Consider the following 22,242-nt stretch of genomic DNA (forward strand, 5'->3'; position numbering starts at 1 on the left):
GGGAATTTGGTAGACTATCTAAGATGGAGGGTATAGTAAAGGCAAGAAAGAACTGGACACAATCTTACGGGAGCTTTTTTTTCCTGGCAAGTTGGAAGCATCCATTCATCTCAGATAGGGCAACAACAGGTTAAAGAAATGGTTCCACCCACGTCCAACCTATGAGCGGCTGAGTTCACCTGGGCTTGACTTCAGGAGCATGGGCGATTTATCAGGCAGAGGCTAAAGAACCAGGAGATCTATGCCAACAATAGTTAACAGAAAGAAAACACAAACTGTTGTATTTGACTTGGACATGAACAAAATTTCAATAACCGTGGTGCGCAAAAATGGCCTGTTTATCCAAGGGTATAGTGTGTTTGTAGAGGGAAGGGAAGAGAGGGGAATATTGCACCCCCAGAAGATTGCAGCACAGGATAACAAAATTGGCTAAATTTAAGAATTGGCTGCTGGAGTTGGGGATGTAGCTCAGTGGTAGAGCGCTCGCCTAGCAAGCGCAAGGCCCTGGGTTCGGTCCCCAGCTCTGAAAAAAAGGAAAAAAAAAAAAAGAATTGGCTGCATAAGCATATTACATAGGGACACCAGCCGCAGCAATGGCGACATTGGTTCTCCTGTAAATGCTCTGAAGTGGTAGACTTTGGGACTTCCTTTTATGTTTAAATTATCTTAAATTGTTAACAACAATGTAGCAGGGCTGGAGAGAGAGTTGAGCAGTTAAGAAAGAAAACTTGTTACTCTTGCAGAGGAGACCTGGGTTTGATTCCTAGCACCCACGGAGACTCATAACTTTCTGTAACTAGTTTCAGGGGCCCCCACACCCTCTTCTAACCTGTGTGGGCACTACGGGCACACAGTACTCAGACATACATGCAAGCAAAACACCCACAACATGGTTAAAATAATTAAAAAAAAAAAAAACACCAAGGTGCAGAGCAGGTAAAGAGATGGCCAGTGGTTAAGAATGCACAGTGCTCTTACAGAGGACCTGAGGCTGTCCCTCAGCACCCAGGTCAGGTGGCTCACAGCCACCTATAACTCCTGCTCCAGGGACATCTGACATCTCTGACCTATGACGACAGCTGCATGCCTATGCTCCCACAGAAACACGCACACACAACAGCCTAATTTTTAAAATAATTTTTAATTGCTTAGGAAGGAAGGCAGATCTTAATTCATGACTAAGTGGCTTCTAAGCATTGGGTGTCAGCTTGCAGCTGCTTTTCCCTCAGAAACTCTCATAAATGGAGAATTGGATCCCTGAGTGAGCCCATACATAAAAGTCATAGTTTAACAGTCTAAAAGAAGAAAGTGACTGAGCTTGAATAGTAGTTGTAGTTCAAGAAATAATGGTGGAAAAAGTTGACCAGGGGCTCTCGGGTCACCTGTTCAGGTGACCTCTCACCCTTGCCTGGATTGGTTTGGTTACTCGAGGCTCCTCACTCACAAGCTCACACCCAATGGTGTTCGGAATGTACCTCTTAGAAGATCTCACTGTGGGATTCCTGGTGCATTCCTTTTGGTTTGTGTGCGTCCTCTTAAGTAGCAGGGACCATTGTGCCCCCTCCAAGACTTGGCCATTTATGGTAGACACTGGGAAGAAACAAGTATTTTAGAAATTGCTCTTTGATTTGAGACCGTGTCTCCCTAAGTAGCCCTGGCCACCCCACAACTCACTATGTAGATCAGGCTGGTCCCAAATTCACTAAGATCTCCTGCCCCTGCCTCCTGAGCACTGGGATTAAAAGATGTGTGTCACCATGCCTCAACTGCTGTTCCTAATACACGGATGCCAGAGAAGAAATACCTGTTGGGGTTCTACTGAAGAATTGCTCGCTTGAATATTGTAAGTTTAATATGTGGAAGTGGCGGGTTTAAAAATACAATAAAATGTTACAAAAATAAGCACGAACTCGTTGCCTCATTTCCTTTCATTGTACTTCACAGAAATAGCCACCATGAACATTTGATAGTGGATCTTCTTTTAAATTATAGGTCCTTTGTATGTGGTCCAGGCTAGCGCCATAAATTATCTTCCTGCTTCCACTTCCTAGCTCAGCGTGCCATGCGTCTTTCCGTGCCCCTCTCCCCTGTGAGAAATTCTTGTTCAAATGCATAGTTGTATGCTCCCACTGCCCCCTATATCTCTCTACAGCTCTCATCGCCATGGTGTTTTTCCTGTGTGGTATGTGGTATTAAACTCCAGTCCATGCACAGACAGACACAGTTATGCATGGACACACATAGCTTTTACAGGTTAACAACTCTAAAGCTTCGTGATGGGGAGTTAGAGAATCAATCTCTTGTCTTATTCTGTATAAATAAATAAATAAATGTATGAGGAGCACGTCTTTCGTCTATCGCCTTCTCTGGGGATCCTAAGCCCCGTAAGACTTGAGCTTCTGGGCTGGGCATGTTGGTGCACCCCTTCAATCCCAGCACGCAGAGGCAGAGGCAGGCAGATCTCTGTAAACTCAAGGCCGTCCTGGACTACTTAGTGAGTTCCAGGCTATCTAGTGAGATCCTATCTAAAAATAAAACTTCTGGACCAGTGTTGTCAGTAAAATCGTGCTGTGGCAGCCCATAAGTCGCTATGGAAGCAGAGGATGTTCATCTCGTAGCATCAGAAAAGTCAAGGTTGCTTAGAATCCGTACAGACCACATTCGCTAATCAGCTCAGTACAGAAAGAGTGTTAATACCTATTCCACAGAGTCATCATTAACATCTATGGAGAAATTATTATGTAATCGTGTTGAATGCTCGGTCACAGCTTAAGTAAAAGTAGCCTGTTAATTACTGTATTATGCCGTCACGAGGAAGCAAAGTCATGCACTGCCAGCTGTCACACTCCAAGACATGTTGATAAAATAGTGTTGGCATCACTTATTTGTAAAAGGACAAAAGTTAAAAATATTACACTATGGGGATGTGTATATATTATATATACTTAGATTTATACACAGAACATCTGAAAAGTTGTTGTCCAAGTAACTTCCCAGTGCTTATTTTTGAGAAAAAGACCCGGGGATCAGGAGCAGGAGAAAATCTCGCTTTTCACATGTACCTGTTTGCAGTGATTAAAGTTTGTGTTTATGATGGAAAGAAGAGTTTGGCTTTTCTTAATGGATGAAATAATCTTCAGGTTTACTACGAAGGCAATATCAAGGGGCTAGAGAGGCAGCCCAGCGGGTAAGAGCTCTCAGTGTTCTTACAGAGGAGTGGGGTTCCTAGCACCCACGTCCTGTGGCTCAGTCTCCTGTCACTCCAGCTCCAGAGGCTTCTCTACTCTCTTCAGGCCTGCGGGACACCCACACATCTGTGCACGCATGCATGAAAGTAGATAAGTGAGTAAGTAAGGCACGGGGAAGTGGCTCCGTGGGTGAGCGCTGCTTCTAGCAGAGGACTTGAGTCCAGTTTCCAACACCCTTATCAGGTGGCTCGAAACTGCCGGTGACTCCAGCTCCAGATTGGTATTTTTCTGGCTTCTGTGGGCACCTACACACATACATATAAATAAAAACTAAAGTAAGGTGGTGTCGATCTACAATAACTCTTCAAATGTTTTTATATGGCAGTTTCCCCCGAGCTTCTCGTGAAGCGGCGGTAAGCGAGACATACCAGTTCTGGGCTCTAGAGACTGTTGTTGTGTTAGCAACTGCCATACGGGGAGACCATTAGATGTCACAGCATAATCAAGTACAGAGCAACTAACACTGGTATAAGGCTGAGTCAGGACCTTTGCGTGGCCTGTCAGTCTTTCCGTTTACCTAAAGTTAAAGGGCTCGGTCCCCCAGCCATGCTACTGCCCATGTCATCCTCAAGCCCCAGGTTGTCTTACCTGTGCTTTCGGCTGACCAACTGCGAATTAGCTGCCATGAGCACTTTACTTATCCTCACTGGCCAACAGTGAGGCTATTCCAGAGGAAAGAGACGGTTGGGGTGAGGTACAGAGAAGGGTGTGGACCTAATGTGCCTCCACTTGATTATCAAGCTCCAGGATGACTTACTCAGAACCTTCTGAACCCGGTGTTTTGAGTTTTTAATAGAAGCTTCATTATATAGGCATGATTGGTTTAATTATTGGCCATTGACAACCAATTCAACCATTATGCCCCTTTCCCTGCCTGAAGACTGGAGTGGGGACTAAAATCCCTGTTATGGCTGGAGACAGACAGCCCTTCACAGGCTCATGTCTTGAATGCTGTTTTCCAGCTGGTGGGGTGATTTGTTGTAGGGTTACGGAAACCTTTGGAGGTGGGACCTAGTCACTGAGGGCAGGCCTATGAAGGGGACACCGGCCCTAGTCACTGTGCTGTGATGGTAGGCTCCTCCACACTCACAATGGCTTACACTCAACCATGCCTTTTCCTCTGTGGTGGGTTGAGATTCCTAAAAGCATGAGCGCAAATAAACCTTTCCTTCCTTGTTATTTCTGTCAAGTTTTCTATCACAGTAGCACAAAAGTAATATAAGCCCCGACCTTATAGTAACTGTCACCACTCAATTCATCAACATACCAAAGTCAGGTCACTAGGAAGCCCTTAAGTTTGGGAAGTTGTGTGTAGGTGTGCCAAATGAAGACCAAGTATGTGTTTCATATCACAGTTTTCAACCAAGATACACTGTGAGCAGACAAAATGACAGAAGAGACTCATACGTCAATAGAGGCAGAGATCTTATCACTATTTAATCTAGCTTTTCTTTTTTCTTTTTTTTCGGAGCTGGGGACCAAACCCAGGGCCTTGCGCTTGCTAGGCAAGCGCTCTACCACTGAGCTAAATCCCCAACCCCTTAATCTAGCTTTTTTGTTTTACTAAATATATATTCTTCAATTAGCCATGTTCAACATTAAAACCACATTGCTCTATCACAGATCAAAATTTAGCCTTTGCCCTCAGAGTCTAGACACTAGGCATGTTCAAATGGGGGACTTACAGGAAATGTATCATTCATTCAAGTCTAGTCAGCCCTCTCATTCAGTTCATGAAACGGAAGGGGATAAAATAGACCAACAGAAATACCCACTTAAGAAAGTGGGACACTGTGTAGTGATCATTTTCCATAACCCCTTGTGACTTCAACAGGAATGGCAGGTATGGACTGACTTGGTGGGGATGGGATGATTGTGAAACTGCTAATGGCCTCCCCAGTTGGACACTCTGGAAAGGATATCTTTGGGCTGCCTTTCTTCCATAGCTTGTTTGTTTGTGGTGTGGGTCTCTAAACCTCATGATTAACACCCTTAAGAGACCGAGACATGGCAGGCCTGTGCTCCCCCACCTAGCATTTATTGTACCGTCTGGTATTTACAATTGGTTTTGCCTTGTTGATGCTTAGTAACCAGAGCCACACGTGGAGACCTTCTGGTCCTTGACATTACAGCTCAGTCGCTTAGCAGTAGACCTTTGGGGACTTGGTGCTTCCTTAGGCCTTTCCCGAAACACACATTTAAATAGCCTTGGGCGATAAGGCAGAAGTCACATGTACCTCAGCTGCTGGCCAGAGGATAGATCTTGACTGAAGGAAAGCATAGATTTGGTGCCTCCGAGCATTTCCTGGATCCCAGACTTCAAGCTTTGCCTTCTGTTGACTTGGCCTTGGGTAGAGGAGACAATTGTCTGAACTCTGAGTTGCTCTTCACAGACATAACAGGACACGATGGCTTACTATCAGGTGGTCTACCTCCAAGTCAGGTTTTCTATCCGTAACAACTTTCCAATTGCCACAAGGAGTCACACACGTGTGCTGACCTTACCATTCTACTTTCTACCAGGACCCTGCAGTTTTCTGTTGCACCCTGGCCCATCTTGACTTTACTGCTGCTTGCAACACACTTCTAATGTCTCAACCCAAAGTCCCTTTGCTAAAGCTGCCTTTATTGCCTAAAGCAACAAAAGGATGTGAAGACCAAGCATTGCTCCTAACGCATGAGCCGAGCCAGACTCCTTTCTCTCCAGCCCTGATTTCAAGCCTATAACTTTGCCAGTAGTTCCTGGAAAGTCCTTAGAGTTGAGTTGTCCCTTCCTTCCCCAGCTTTGGCCTTATGTCATGCAACCTAGTTGCTGTGGGGCATGGACCAGGAGGCATCACAACCGTTACACAGATCCAGGTGTGTTCAATTGCACTTAAGCCCTAAGGGGGAAGGGCTGGTTCTTCTTGCTTAACCTCGGCTCCTAACTGCAGTTCCCAGTATTAATGTGTTAAAGGGATATTCAGTGGAGTGGAAAATAAGTTCAAAACTTAAATGAAGGTTCCTGGCTTGCCTGTTATTAGTGCTGTAGGTTGTAGCTCGTGGTGGTGTATTTACGACGTTTACCTTTTCGGATGAAGCTGCGGCGTTTGTAGCCTGTCGCTCATTGTGTTCCTCTGAATCACTCACTGGATGAATGTATATAGAAGGACTGGCTGAATACCTGCAGATCCAGGCTCTTACCAAGCTCCAGGATGCAAAGATAAATGAGAACTGTCTTAAAGGAAATGAGAGGCAGAGAAGTAACCAGTTAGGGTTGCGGGATAAGCAAACACAGTATCTAAGGAACACTAGGAGGAGTATCCAATCATGTCAGATGGAGAAATCCCCACGAATGTCAACTTCTGTTCCGTAGCGCGTGAGATATTCTTAGCAGCCAGCCCCGTGCCCAGCACATACACTGAACAGTGGATAAATGATGAAGCCAGAGCAAGAGTTTCGTTGTTCAACCATCCAAGTGTAGGTACAGGATCATGGCAGGGGCTGGGAGTTTGTGTGATGGGTTGACCTTCTGAGTAAGACCCCGGCTGTGGGGCACGGCAAGCCACAGAGTCGGATAGAGCAGGAGAAGGAAAGCAAAAACAGGACCAGTGACAGCCATCTCCCCTTCTGATTACAGGCAAAGCGAAGGCTGGAGCTGGGCGAGAGTGGCCATCAGTACCTCTCAGATGGTCTAAAAACCCCCAAGGGCAAAGGAAGAGCTGCACTACGGAGTCCTGATAGTCCAAAAAGTAAGGATGCTTTCGTCTGTTTCCCTGTTCTCCTTGGTGTGGGACTCTCAACTTGCAAAGCTTGTGGCTGGAAGGGTGCCAAGGTGTGAATAATTTTGGCATGTTTTCTTTATTTCTTTCTGTGCCTATCCAAAAAAATAAATAAATACAGTTTCTTCTGGCACCTAGCAAAAGGCGATAGTCACTCCAGTACCTGGATGCATTTGCATTTTGAACTAGTCAAATTTAAGTTTCCCTTCCCTTAATGGACGTCCCTTAAGAGCGCAGGGGTGGAGGTACATGTGGTGGTGTAAATGATGCCTCTGCCAACCTCGTTCTCCATCTCATCACACCGAAGCCTATTTGGGCAGAACTTGCCAAGCGTGAGGACGCCTGAGCTCAGTCCCCAGCACCACATAAACTGGTAGCACACATCCATAGTCCCAGCATTTGGGATTTGGACGGGGAAAGGTCATGAGTTCGGATCATCCTCCGCTACATGGTGAGCTCAAGGCCAGCCTGGGATCCGTGATACCTTAGGAAGGAACAGAAAGAGAAACAAGTAGTTGTGCTAAGTCCCAGCTAATTTCTGCCTCGGTGAATACTGTCATCATGTTTGAGAAGGAAAGGAATGCATTATAAACACCCAAATAAATATCTCCTCTGTTTCTGCTCTCAGTGCGAAAGCTAACTCAGCTTGGCTCTTCCCCCATGGTTTCTCTGTTATGCATCTGCAGTCTTTGTGTAAGGGATAAATTAGAACCTCACCGGGAGCTCCGACAGGAGGATGGCACAGCACTAGACAATGGCATTTCGATTCAAGGAAGTGGGGAGCGTGAACTTTTGGGGCTATTCTTCATCAAAATAAGACTTTTTCTGTAAGACGGATTGACAAAGGATATCACAGCAGCACCAGAAGGGCTGGTGAGGTCCAGTCTGTTTGAGACCCTGTTTTGAGCAAAGATGACCTGGCTCCCGGAGTTTAGGCTTCTTAAATGAGGTGCAGGGAGGGCTTAGCTGTTTTCATCCATTCACCAGATACTTCTAGACCCAGAGAATAGGGCAAGAGAGCATAGGAACTATTGACAGAGTCCAAGGAAATGTTACTACCCGACATAGGAAGCCTTTATTAGCTCTTCCTTTTCTGATAAAAGGACTTCATAGCTTTCTATAATTTACCCCCAAACAACAACCAGCTTTGCTTTAGATACTAATCTCGCTGCCGTGGGAAAGAGGGCTTGCTTAGCTGCGAAGCCGCCCTTCATTTCTTTACCTCTCCCCCTATCCCCCACCCGTTCGGTTTTTGTTTTTCTTTAAGCTCCAAAATCTCCCTCAGAAAAAACGCGGTATGATACGTCACTCGGTCTGCTCACCAAGAAGTTCATTCAGCTCCTGAGCCAGTCACCTGATGGGGTCCTGGATCTGAACAAAGCAGCAGAGGTGCTCAAGGTGCAGAAGAGGAGGATCTACGACATCACCAACGTGCTGGAAGGCATCCACCTCATTAAGAAGAAATCTAAGAACAACGTCCAGTGGATGTGAGTAGGAGCCCTTCTCTCTCCAGGCACCAGCTCCTCAGGACCTGCCTCAGTTTATCCAAATTTACCTTCTGCATTCAGACCCATACTTCTCCCCTCCCCGCTTCCTCTCCCTCCGTCTCCCTCTGTCTCTTTCCCCCTCAGAGTTGTAGAAAGTCAGGGCTGAGGATGGAGCTAAGTTAGTGAGTAGGCTGCTTGCCTAGAAGGCATGGAGCCCAGGGGTCAGTCCCAGCCCCACACACACTGAGTATGGTGGTACTGGACAGCCTCAGTCAGAAGTTCAAAGTCATCTTCCAGTACAGGGGGAGTTTGAGGCCAGCCCAGGATGCATGTAACCCTATCTCAAAGAAGGAAGGAAGGGAGGGAGGGAGGGAGGGAGGGAGGGAGAGAGGGAGGGAGGGAGGGAGGGAGGGAAGGAATCGAGTGGATCTCTATCTAAACTTGATCGGGTTTGACTGTGTGTGTTTGGAATCATGGACAGCTCCGGCACTCACTTTGACCTGTGCCTTACAGAAACTGTGAACTACTGGTCTGTCTTCTTGCAGATGCCTAGCACACCTGTCCCATATGTCCCCAGGGATGCGAGTATTAGGTGATGGGGGCAGACCAGGTGGCTGCTTTCTTGCCCTCAGGATTTGAGACTCTGAACAATTAGACTTTTTTTTTAAAAGTAAGACCCTGAAAGTAACTTTTCACCTAACTTTGTCATGTGTGAAGAGTACATGGCTGTATTTATAAAAACTGTATTTATAAAGATTTACTCCTGACACTTGGCTAACAAACAACACAATGTGGGTGAGGGAGGTTCTTGACCCCGGAGGAGTCATCCTCCCACCCCACCCTTTAGCTCCTGTAAAGCGTCATAATCTGTGTTTGGGTTCTAGGGGCTGCAGTCTGTCTGAGGATGGGGGCATGCTGGCCCAGTGTCAAGGCCTGTCCAAAGAAGTGACCGAGCTCAGTCAGGAAGAGAAGAAATTAGATGAACTGATCCAAAGCTGTACCCTGGACCTCAAACTGTTAACCGAGGATTCAGAGAATCAAAGATATCCTTTGTGCCGCTGGTGGTTAGAGCCTTCTGTGCTGTTCCAGAGCTGACAGACTAACTTACCCCCGAGGTAGAGAGATGCTACTCTGGCATCATATAAACTAGCAGTGTCTGTGTGTCTGTGTGTGTGCGCGCGCTTGTGTGTATGTGTGTGTCTGTGTGTGTGTGCGCGCTTGTGTGTATGTGTGTGTCTGTGTGTGTGTGCGCGCTTTTGTGTATGTGTATGTGTGTACGTGTGTGTGTTTGTGTGTGTGTGTGTGTGTGTGTGTGTGTGTGTGTGTGTGTGTGTGTGTGTTGTGTCCACACATTTAATAACATACTTTCAGACTATGTGTATAATCTGTGGATAGCCAGGTGAGAATTGTATTTTCAAGCATATTATTCCTGTGTGGTTGTAACATATGAATACACTCACACCATAAGAACACACTGTTAAACGATGTTGTAAGGTGTCTGTATCAGTATTGATGACAACATTCAGCAGATTTGGCCTTGGCTTCCCAGAGTTTTGGTGTGGGTTAGTTGTCACTGTTGGGGTTTTGGACCTCTATTTCTTTTTGTTTTTTGTTTGTTTGTAGCAGATGGAATTTGCTGAGTCTAACGTGTTGGGCTACAGTTGGAAATAGAAAAGTAAACCATATCTGGGTGTCCTGGGACTGCCTGTGATCCTTACAACAGGGAAACTGAGCCCTGAGTGCACAGCCACCCTGGCTACAACCACAAGGCCCTATCTCAAGAAAAAAACAAGTCAGGTGTAGTGTTGCACATTTGTGATAGCAGCATTTGAAAGATAAAGACAGAATTATCAGAGGTTCAAAGCCGGCCTGGGTGCCACAGCAAGTTTAAAATTAGTCTGGGGTACATGAGCACCTGTCTCAAACAAAGCAGAAAGATCAGAAGTTCAGGGTTACCTGTGTCTGCCTAGAGAGTGAGGACAGTAAAAGCAAGATGCGGTGGTGTGTGTCTTCAATGCCAGTGTTCGGGAGTCAGATTGAGCCCGTCTACATAAGGAGTTCCAGACTAGCTACAAGTGCATAGTGAGTATTTCCTGTCTACCTTGTCTCAAAATTTTAAATAAAATTTTAAGAATAAAAAGAGCCTGGTGTAGTGGTGCCCTGCAGCTATCCCAGCTTTTGGGAGACAGAGGCAGGCAGATCTTTGTAAATTTGAAACCAGCCTGTCCTCCATAGCAAGTTCCAGGCCAGCCAGGACTACACAATGAGACTGTCTCTAAATATATAAATGAATAGTAGGTAGGTCAGCAGGTGAAGGTGCTTGCCTCCAAACGTAAATACCTGAGTCTGGTGGGTGGGACCCACCTGGTAGAAGGTAATCTGACCTCAGAACTCATACTATGACATGCCCTGTGCCACTCATACCCACTCATTCACATACTAAAGAAACAGATACTAGCTCTTTTTTTTTTTTTCCGGAGCTGGGGACCGAACCCAGGGCCTTGCGCATGCTAGGCAAGCGCTCTACCACTGAGCTAAACCCCCAACCCACTAGCTCTTTTTTTTTTTTTAAGAAAGAAATCAATAGTGGGCCTTTATAGTTCACTGTTAAATTGGAACTTTGTTTTGGAAAAGCTGTGTGGTTACACATGATTGGCAGCTGTCCTGAACATGTGGCTTATAGTACTGTCATTCCTATTGACTTCTTATGGGACCTTTTCTACAGGGAAAAAAACTGTTTTCTAGCCAAAACCCAGATTTCAGAGGGAGCCACATCAGAGGAAGGACTTTCAAGTCTGTAACTTAGAAATTATATTTATGAAATTTACCTCACTCTTCCATTCAGTTCCCTGTCTGGTACAGCTTCTTCACAGATGTGTTGAAAGTCTGCTTCCTGTTGAGTAATTGTAGATGAGCTTTATTTTTGTAAGCTCTTGTCACATAGCTTTTTTTGACAGTGGGCTTAAGGTTTAAAGCTTGGTTATCAGTTTATATAGTATTCTCAACAAACAGACAGACAGAAGACAGAACCGTCCAGTGTACCGTTGGCTCCTTTGGTGGGCTAAGTAGTGACTTAAAGCCTACACTCTCCCAAGAGCATTCACACCTACCCTGGCTTCAAGTACTGAGATTTGGGAAAGAGTCCAATACAGGCAAAAAGAGTTCTGAGCTCCACACAGTGCACATACCTATAGGCAGGCAAATACTCTTACACTTAATTCAAGTATTTAGATGGCCCTCAGTGGATAAAAGTGCTGCATAAGCTTGGCTGGTGACCTGAGTTTGGTCTGTGGAGCAGTGGTAGAATGAGAGAACCTGGCTTCTAAAAGTTGTCAGCTGACTGCCACACTAGCTGTGATGTGTGCACACGTGTACACACGCGCGCATGCACACACACACACACAAACTAATTTTTAAAAGGTTGACTAGAAACTCATATAATATCAAATGTGTTCCTCTGTGTTGATTAAGAGAAAGCCTTGAGCTGTAGACTACTGCTGAACGTCTGTCTCTAGCTGAGTGTGTGAGCGCGTTTGTCATCCAAGCTCTTTCGTGATATCCTTTTAGGCTTAGCTTCCAGGACACTTAGACGAATTGTTCAGGACTTGGAAGTAACTGCAGAGAGTCGTGAAATGTTAATTTATTCTTTTTAGCAGAGTCATTGTATCTTAAATTCATTCAGTTGCTGAGCACCTGGGAGCTGCTCACCTCCTTGGGAACCCTGAAATGTTCTGGTGATAATAATAACAAGGGTGATTTTTTTTTCTAACAGAAATAATGATGCTCTGATCTCTAGGCAATATGTAATCACAGCAGCCCAGGTGCACTCCAGTAAACAGGCTTGTCTGCCCGAGCGGTAGACGCCATTCTTCCCCCGATGTATTTGCTCTTTATTCATTCATTTGGTGCCTGCTGACACTTGCTAATAGCAAGCAGAAGTAGCTGCGATCTCAAATTTTGATTAGTAAATCTTACTCCCCCCACCCCGCTGCAAATTAGGATCATCTGTCAGTCAGTTTGATTGACAGGGCACTTCACTGGAGTTCATGGGATACATGATACATGGTACACAAGATTGGCAAGGTAAAGTAGATTTCTTTTAGTCTTAAACACCAACCAGAAAGGAAGGGCCATGAGGAATCCATTTATTTGACAATCCGAAAGGGAAGGCGTACCTATTCTTAAGTCATGGAACCATGGGTAATTTTTCTGTGTCTGATACATCATTTTTTTATGGTAGCTATATCTGTGGCAACAAGGTGGAAGGTGATTTCCTTAACGCGCCTTACGTTAGCTTATGTTACATATCAAGATATTCGAAAAATTAGTGGCCTTAAAGACCAAACTGTTATAGTTGTGAAAGCCCCTCCAGAAACAAGACTTGAAGTGCCTGATTCAATAGAGGTAAGGAGACAGCGCTGCGGTCCATCTGTGGAGAACATTCCAGAATGCCTGAACTGAAGAATCGTCGGTTCACGGTTAAAGTCTAACCCCGCCCAAGAACTTGATGATCCTTTCCCATATATACCTTCCCTTAACCTAAAGTTTAAAGGGGTTCAAAAGTCCCCAAATGCCTGGCTTCAATTTAGAAGGGTGTTCTGTCCCAGCAGGCTTCGGTGCCCTTGCTGTCTTAAACTTGCCTTTTTCACAATTTGTTATCTGGTGGTTGTGATCAATTTGAACCACTTGAGAAATTTTATGTTGACTGCCTTGTGTACGGACAGTCCCCACTATGGATTGAGTTCCCAGGGTTGTAGAAGTAACTCCCTGACCCAGCCCATTTTAAGAATTCGTAAAAATCATTTGTAGCCTGTTTACTTTGAGAAAATTAAATGGGACCTTGGGGTAATCAATAGCCGAGAATATTGTAAGAAAGTAGGACGGTCGCGCTTGTAATTGCTTTCAGGTGTACTTGGATGAAATCAGCCTAGGCTGTAATTATAAGGTAAAGGATCTATAGTGAAAAGAAAATACCTAGACTGTTAGAAGATAATACCTAAAATATTAAAAATGCTAAATTTACAAGGTAAATTTCTTACCTTATACAGTTACAATGTTATGGCCTAGATAATAGTGTACTGAGCAAGCTGAAGAGATGGCTCAGTGGTTATAGCACTGACCCTATTCCAGAGGACCCAAGTTCAGTTCCCAGCACCAATGTAGTACACCTCATAAGGACCTGAAACTCCAGCTCCTGAAGATGCAGTGCCCTCTGGGACTCTGGCCCACACCAGCCACACATAGGAAGCTATATTCACAGAGACATTAAAACATACCTTTAAATAATGTGCTGAAGAGATGGCTTAGTGGTTACACCTATTGCTTTGCGAGAGGACCTTGGTTCAATACCCAGCAGCCATGCGGCACCTTACAACCATCTGTAATAGCTTGTCAGGTGCCCAGGCATGCACATGGTGTAAAGACATACGTGCAGGGAAAACATACAAACACGTAAAATGAGAATCATTCTTAAAAATAAAAATAATAAAATTAAACTAAGTCTTGGGCTGGAGAGATGGCTTAGTGGTTAAGATCAGTGGCCGCTCCTCCGAAGGACCTGGGTGGTTCCCAGCACCCACACAGCAGCTCACAGCCATCTGTAATTCCATTCTCAGCGGATCCAGCGCCTCTCACAGCACCAACAGGTTTACATGCTGATGCGTAAGGATGCATTCCAGCAAAGCACAGGTACACATGAAAACAGATGAGTGATTCTTTCTTAAATTCATTTATAGTCCAGTTATTTTAAAATAAGTAAATAAACATTTTTTTTAACAATATGCTGGGCAGTGGTGACACACGCCTTTGATCCCAGCACTTGGGAGGAAAGGACAGGTAAATCTCTTGAGTTCAAGTCCAGCTTGTAGGCGAATGAGTTCCAGGACAGGCAGGGCTACACCAAGAGACCCTATGTGAAAAACAAACAAGCAAATTTAAAATAATCAATATGCTTTATTTATATTCTCTTACTAAAGCTCCTAGCAATTTAAAATACTGTTTATAAATTGGATATTAGAGTTTAATATTAGAAAAATCTTATTATGAGGAATGAGAATACATTGTTTGAAACATTTAACAGACCTTTAAATAATCTGTAGGAAAATAATATAGCTAAAGAAGACCTGGACATCTCCACCCCCCAAAAAATTATTTCTCTAGCGAGAATCAACAAACTTTTAAAGCTCCAGGTTGTCCTGGGCTTTAGGCAACATAGTTTCTGTTCAGATTATTCAAGCAGTAAACTCTATTACATGTTACTATGTGATGTGAAAATAGCCAGAGGCAATATAGGCAGCCTGGGAATGGCCACAAATTCTCTGTCCCAATAAAACTTTATTTACAAAGCTGGATGGTGGCCTGGATTTGGCCTTCAGACTGTAGTTGTTTGCTGGCCCCTGCTCTTGGAAAATGTCAGTGCTGACAGACTAAGAATGGAGGAGCGAAATAAAGAATGAATGTCGCCCTTCCATTTCAGTGTTAGGGAAGATGTGCTTTGCTTTTCATTTCTAAGTGAACTTGATCTCTTTCTTGTTTCTAGAGCCTACAAATCCATTTGGCAAGTACCCAAGGGCCCATTGAGGTTTACTTGTGTCCAGAAGAGACGGAAACACACAGACCCATGAAAACAAATAACCAAGACCACAATGGGAATATCCCTAAGCCCACTTCCAAAGGTAAAGAGACTTCACTCTGAGAAACAGTGTTTACAAGGAAAGTCGCTGAGAAGGATCTTTTGGGACCCCATGGCTAAGACTTAACAAAATGCTTGGGTCCACTAGACTGATGCCACCTAGATTGATAGGAGTCACCTGTAACCCATCAAACTTGCCAGAGTAACCAAAGTGCTGGGCAAAACCAGTTCACAGGGTCAGTGCCCGCAAGTGGGCCTGGAGTTTATGAGTGACGCTAGCCGCTCATCACTCACCGTGTTAAAGGCCTGGTGCGAGAGGGTGACCTGCTTGCCCTGTAGGAGTCAAGAAGGTGGCTCCAAGTCCATTGTGAACTTGCTTCCGGGTCCTGGGTATCCACCAGTTGGCCATGGGATGACCTGCGTGTTTTATGAAGGGCGGATGGGGAGAGAAGTTTCATGTTATCAGAATAGTTTTCTGAGGCATTATTATCAATTTGTAGACTAAAATAATGATCTTGGTCCAAATGGTCCCTCACCCTGATGAAGACTCTTGAAATCAGAAAACTGTTTCCTTGGTGTACCGGACAATTGCTAACAGTGAGGAGTGAGGCTGTGGATGGGGGTGTCAGCCATGCTTGGGTAGACATCTTGAAGTCTACCCAAGTCATTAGGGATAGAATTGAAAAAACAAGCCTTGCTCAGAGCCTTGACCTCATCTTCCTCTCCAGGGCAGAGAGGAGAGGCTGTATGCACTCAGAACACGGCAGGGAAGTAGCCCACTTCTCTTTTCCTCCCAATGAAGAAAGACTCTTGGGAGCTTCAGCTTGGAATTAATGATATAGAAAACCCGTCTCAAAAAAAAAAAAGGTTAAACATGAATAGGCTAGAGCCAAACAAGTGATGCCATTCTTCATGCCTATTAGCCCAATGGTGATCTCTGTCCTCAAATAGCCCCATTGAGTGAGGGACAGCAGTATATACATTCTTCCAGAAAAAGTAGCTTGTTTGTTTGAGTTTTCTCCTAACCTTGGCTCTCCTCCCCATCCCCCTTTTCCGCCCTTACAGACTTGGCTTCTAACAACTCAGGACATAGCGACTGCTCGGTTTCTACAGCAAACCTCTCTCCTCTGGCCTCCCCAGCCAACCTTTTACAGCAGACTGAGGACCAAATTCCTTCCAACCTTGAAGGACCTTTTGTGAACTTACTGCCTCCCCTGCTCCAAGAGGACTATCTGCTGAGCCTTGGGGAGGAAGAGGGCATCAGCGATCTCTTTGATGCCTATGATCTAGAAAAGCTGCCCCTCGTGGAGGACTTCATGTGTAGTTGATTGGGCTTTGTACAAACTGTCCTTATAAACCAATTATTTTTTTATCACGGAATCAGAACGTGTATCGCAGTGTTGTCCCTTCCTACCTTCTTCCTCCAAGAGTATCATGAAGTAAACTTCAGAACAAAGCTGACATTTTGATGAATTAATTTTTTTTTTCTAAGCGCACAGTTGTGGGCTCCCTTGGGAAAAGCCCTGCCTGGTCCCAGGCTCCCAAATCTTCCTGACGAGTCAGCAAGTGAGAAGATGTGCAATCAGGTGTCTCTCACCTGTCCTTTTCTGCCCTCCTTCCTCTGCTTTCCTTGCAGACTGGCTTGCTGTGCCTGGTGGACGGGCTGTGGGATGGGTCCGGCCCCCTGGCCCACTGGAGAACGGCCCCCCTGACAGCATTTCAAGCCGTGCCTTCTCTGCAGAATGCATGTTTGTGAGTCTGCTAACATGGAATCGAATTCTGCCACAAATGCAAGCTTGAAGTCATGCAAAGGAATGACACGGATTTTCTTCAGCTCTTAGGAATATTTAAATTACTCTTCTAATTCAGTGTAAGCTATGGGCCGCGTGTCCCACTAGGAGGCTGCAAGAGCCTCCGCAGCCTTTTGGATGAAGACCTTGTTTGCAAGTACTCATTGCAGATACAGAGACTGGTAGAGTTCTGCTGCTCGAAGCTGTTGTGGATTTCCCTGTCTCCATACCCCTCTCACACGTCCCCCATCCTGCGTATTTGTGAGTTTCCAGTTGGTTACTTTCGACTTAGGAGTTCCTTGTGGGTTGTTTTAGAATTTTTATTTTTTTCTAGCTGCCATCGACGCATTCCTGTGGCACCCATCACTATTTCGATTGAGTTGTTTACCTTAAAGCGAGTTTGCAAATTCCTATTCCTTTAGCAGAGGGAGAGCACCTCTACTATGAAAGCATCTGCCCTGTGTGACCTAAGGTCCACTTAGCCTCTGCCAGAAGCATCCTCTTGTCTTGCTTCCTTTCCCAGGAGGGGAGCTGAGGGCGAGAACCGCTCTGGAGCTCGCTGCCTCGGGTGGCCCACGGTGAGGACCTCGGGCCAGATGGTACAGCTGTCCCATGGAGCAGCAGGCATGGATCCCCTCCATCCTTGGGCTCCCCGGGCCCCTGTGACCGGGGAAAGGGCTCTAATGCCACACTCAGGGAGACCACTTCTCAGGATGCGGTCAGGTGGAGAGGCCCTAGGGAGAAAGACATCCCATGGTGTGAGTGGCATTCTGTCAGGGACACTTCCTTAAGTTGGAACAAGGAGCTCCCACTGTGTCTGGGGGTGGACTAGTTCTAGCCAGAGCCCATTCATCCCACCCACTGTGAGTGGGTGAGTTTGGATTAAGGGAGATCAGGACACGGGAAATGTCGTTGATAGAATGCCAGGGCGACTCCCTTGTTACTCCTCAGGAATGGTGTCCCAAACTGGAGGCTTTGTGTCAGCAAAGACCCTTCCAGTTACTTCCAAGAATAGCGTTCCCACTGGCCGGTGGCGAAGGCCATCTTGTCCTGGTGTTGAATATGGCATAGTACCTCAAATCCATTCCTCGGATGCTAAGGGCTGCGGAAATGAGTTAGTCATGACAACTAACCTCCAGCTGAGCAGTTTGAAACACTATGTGCCTGGCCTGCCCAGGAGGCACGTAGTAGGCACTCAACTCATACACACTTGATCGAGTTGAAAATATCCCTTGGGAAAACACTGACTAAACCACAAGAACCCTGGCCAGTTTACTCTAGATAGATTTCCACAATATGCAAAGTGGTGGTGGTGTGGGGAGGGTGGAGACAGAAGACACCGGCACTTTAAACTCTGTGTGTGGGTATGCGTGGTGTATGTTTGGGAAGAAAAAAAAAATCAAAGGTGCAGACTATCTTCCTCTCTCTTCTTCGGCCTCCAGCCCCGGCCTCCTCCCCTCACACACTCTGGACTTGGTACAGAATAATCCTCCGTGTGGTCCGAGCTGAAGCACTGGGGTGGAGGAGGGAGGGGGAGTTTCGTGTTAAGTGCCTACTGGAAATGCACTGTGGGGTTTTTTCCTGTATGGGAAACCGTTTATGCCAAGCTTTCCCCCATGCCCCTATATTTATCTCATCTGGTTAGCTGCCTCTGCTTCTGGCGTTGTGTAATTCTCTTTGCCAGCTGCATAGGGCTGGGTTTCTTTCCCCAAAGTCTAATGACTGAACTCACCTGGCCCTAGGTTGTCGTGTGTTTGGTTGAACTTTTCTTGTTGAAACTATTCGTATTGTAATGCCGTATTTATTGTTCTAAGAAATGAAAGGAATACTAATAAGTCTTCAAGAGTTCTTTCACGCATAAGGCTTTTTATTTTTTTTTCCAGTTAAAGGGGCTTAACTGGCGTACGTAGTATGACACATCCATACTATGTTCTGTTTGCATTTAGGCATTTTCTTTGCTCGTAGCATCTGGCACACAAAGTTAGATGAGTACTACAGTATTTTTGTTACTTTGAAGGCCTGAGATGCAGGTTCCCTGGTACCATTGAGTTGCTGCTACTGAAAGCTCACATGCGGAATGGCTGAAAGTTACACGTGTGCGCATGAAGACGGCGTGAGCCTCGGAATTTAAAACTGTATAAAGGGCAACACATGAGCTGTCAAACAGTGTTAGGCGTGTGTTTGTGTACATAGCCGTTTTATTTAAGTCAATACAGTCCACTCACAATGCCATTATTTACCGGTTTTGTACAGAGATAGCAATTCAGTTGTAAACACTGCCAGAATATTTTCTAGCTGGTTTGTAATTTTTTAAGACCGTCGCCTTTGGGTTTTCGTGTTTTGTTTTGTTTTGTTTTTTGTTTTTGTTTTTTTGTCGTCGTTGTGCCCGAGACTCTTGTTTGCCTTTTTTTTTTTTTTTTGTGGTTCATGTAGTTCTGTCTGTAAATAGAATCACAGTATTTAAAGCTTTCGCTTTCAGGAAAAAAAAAAAAACGAAGTAAGAATCCAAGTGTGCGCGTGGCAGGTTGTGTGTGTGAGAAGGGATCTGAGGAAGATGCCTTGAGGAGGAGGTTGGGTGGCAGTTGGCAGGGTGTGGGAATGTCTTTCCTACGGGGTACATGCTTTTTGTAAAAAGGAAGTGTTCCTCCCAACCCTGGGAGTAGGCAAACTACTAATCAGTTTAGCTTTGTGCTGTATGCTAGTTTAAAAAAAAATAAATAAATAATGTAATATAATGTAAAAATAGACAAACAAACAAACAAAAGCTTTTATGATGGATTTTGTAAATAGATTTGTTACAGGGTGACCTGTTCTAGCTGTGATCTTACCACTTCAAATGGATGTAATTTGAATAAATTTTGTATGGTAAAGGGTCAATAAAATGATTTTTTTTTTTAAGAGTTCAGACTTGTGGCTGGATTTTCTTAGTGTTAAGTTCTCCTGGGATGAGGTGGTTGGTGTTTTAGGCAGGATATTCTGTATTCTGGTTGGCTTCGAACTTGCTGTGTGGCTGAGCACAGCCTTGAATTCCAGATCTTTCTGCATCTACCTCACCAGTGCTGAGATCATAGGCCAGTGGGTACCACCTCACCCGGTTTGTTTTATGTGTTGCTGGGGATTGAACTCAGGGCTTTGCTAGACAAACACTCTACCAACTGAGCTACGTTCAAGGCATGCTCCCCACTATAGATAGGGTCTTACTACGTGGCCCAAGCCTACAGTGTGTTTAGTCCTGCATCATATATGTCGTGGATGTTTTCCTATGTTGGCACTTACAATCCAGATTCATGTTTGTAATGGCCTTATACCATTCTCAGGATTTTACTCATTACCCAGTCGCTTTCTTATTTTGAGAAATGGGTTGGGGGTGGGGGCACAGTAGTTATGCCAGGAACTTTTTTTTAGTGTAGTAAAACACACAACAAAACATATCATTAGTGACTTTAGTGTGTTGCTCACAGTGCACAGCCATATCTATCTGGTTCCTAAATAGTTAATCACCCCAGAGGGAAATCTGTATAAACTAAGCAGCCACTTCCTTTCCTCCCTACTTAATGCTGGTGACAACCGGCTGCCAAGGGTTGCCTTTCTGAATATCTCCCATAATGGAATAAGAACTATAAAGTCTCTGTGTCTGGCTTTTTAGTACAATTTCAAGGTTCATCCATTTAGTAACATGGCCAATCTTTCATTCCTTTTTATACCTGAATAACAGTCCATTGTGTGGATGTGCCTCAATGTATCTTCTGTAAGCCGATGCATACACGGGTTTCCAACTGTAGACTGTTAGAATTCTAAACACTATCTCAGGTGCTCTGATGAATGTTCTGAGTATTTGCAAATCATGCATGAGTTAGCTCATGCTGCCTCCTCTTTTACCTTAGAACAGAGGTTCTATAATGGTTTCTGTCTGGTTTACTATGATGATTTCAGTTCCTAGAGTAGTGCCTGCGTGTACCAAACCCCTTGTAAATACTTAAATGAAAGTTCTTTTGGGTTTTTTTTTTTTTTCAAGATAAAAAAAAAAGTTTTTCTGTGTAGCCCTGGTCATCCTGGAACTCATTCTGTAGACCAGGATGGCTTCCAACACAGATCTGCCTGTTCTCCTTCCCAAGTGATGGAATTAAAGGTGTACACCCCCAACCACCAACCACCCAACGAATAAGAGTTCAGATTTTGCACATTTAAATACCCAAGGGTAGGCTGGAGAGAGGACTCAGTGGTTAAGAACCCTGACAGCTCTTCCAGAGGTCCTGAGTTCAATTCCCAGCAACTGCATGGTGGCTCACAACCATCTAAAATGGGATATGATGCCCTCTCTTGGTGTGTCTGAAGACAGCTACAGTGTCCTTATATATAATAAATAAATAAATCTTAAAAAAAGAAACCCAAGGGCCATATCAGTTCAGAATTTGTTTTGTTTTGCTTTTGCTTTTTTGTTGTTGCCTATGTATTACTGTTTCTCAACTTGGATCTGACTGTAATGTGTTCCCATTTGTGTACATTGTCTTACATTTCATTTTGTTCTGTGTAGTGTCATGTTCACCCAGAGCTTAGGACCTGACTTTTCTGTCATCTAACATGGCTGCTGTCCTAGCCAAGGAAACCTGTGTATTTGGTCAGCAGGTCATCGAGTCTACAATCAAGCCAGTGACTGAAGCATAACAAAACAAAGATACATTTTTTTTCCTTTCAGCAGTCTACTCATAACAGAGTTGACACATTAAAGAATTTCTCATCCACAAAAACAGCTGAGAAGTTTAGATAGATGAATTTGAGTCCAATCACATAGGGTTGAGTTATGTAGGAACATGGACTGAAGACAAGGATCTGTAAATTTCAGAAGCATGCTTGGTATTATATAGGATTGATGTCTCTAGTGAGGAAAGGCTGGACATTGGTCTTAGTAACATTTAGAATCAGCATATAAGGGCTGTAAAGGTTAAGCAAGTAAAGGCATCTGATAACATGAGTTGTATTCCTATGGCCCACAAGATGGAGAGAAAATCGACTCCTGCAAATTGCCCTCTGACCTCCTCACATTATAAATAAATAAATGGAAATAAGTAAATGTATATTTTTTTAAAGATAGCAGATAAGTAACAAATTTTGTATTCACTCATCAGGATAAGGAATTTGGTTGTTCAGTCATGCTTTGAATGAACAGAAAGTGGTAGTTTTATGCCAGGTACTGTTCTAGGTGCTAGAGTTGACTGGGATGGAGGAGGGTAGGTTTAGGTGGTAGAGAAGTCTTGCACATTCAGTTGCACAGGCCAGAGAAAGAACTTTTAACTAAGAGAAGCAAATACGGATCTTTTCACACCT

At 44.6% G+C, this 22,242-nt stretch overlaps 1 protein-coding gene across 7 annotated transcripts in view; it reads left to right on the plus strand.

Moving 5' to 3' along the window:
* Window positions 1-19,820, plus strand: part of E2f3 (E2F transcription factor 3) — a 77,371-nt gene extending 57,551 nt beyond the window's left edge. For 3 of the 7 annotated variants that reach the window (XM_039095500.2, XM_039095506.2, XM_039095504.2), the window contains exons 2-7: window positions 6,868-6,979; window positions 8,295-8,496; window positions 9,381-9,539; window positions 12,786-12,900; window positions 15,035-15,170; window positions 16,193-19,817. In XM_039095500.2, the coding sequence (XP_038951428.1) occupies window positions 6,868-6,979; window positions 8,295-8,496; window positions 9,381-9,539; window positions 12,786-12,900; window positions 15,035-15,170; window positions 16,193-16,455 (987 nt within the window). In that variant the 3' untranslated portion in view covers window positions 16,456-19,817. 7 annotated transcript variants of the gene reach the window in all.
* Window positions 19,821-22,242: the final 2,422 nt, after the last annotated feature.

Source organism: Rattus norvegicus, chromosome 17 (genome assembly GCF_036323735.1).
Source record: "Rattus norvegicus strain BN/NHsdMcwi chromosome 17, GRCr8, whole genome shotgun sequence".
NCBI lineage: Eukaryota > Metazoa > Chordata > Mammalia > Rodentia > Muridae > Rattus > Rattus norvegicus.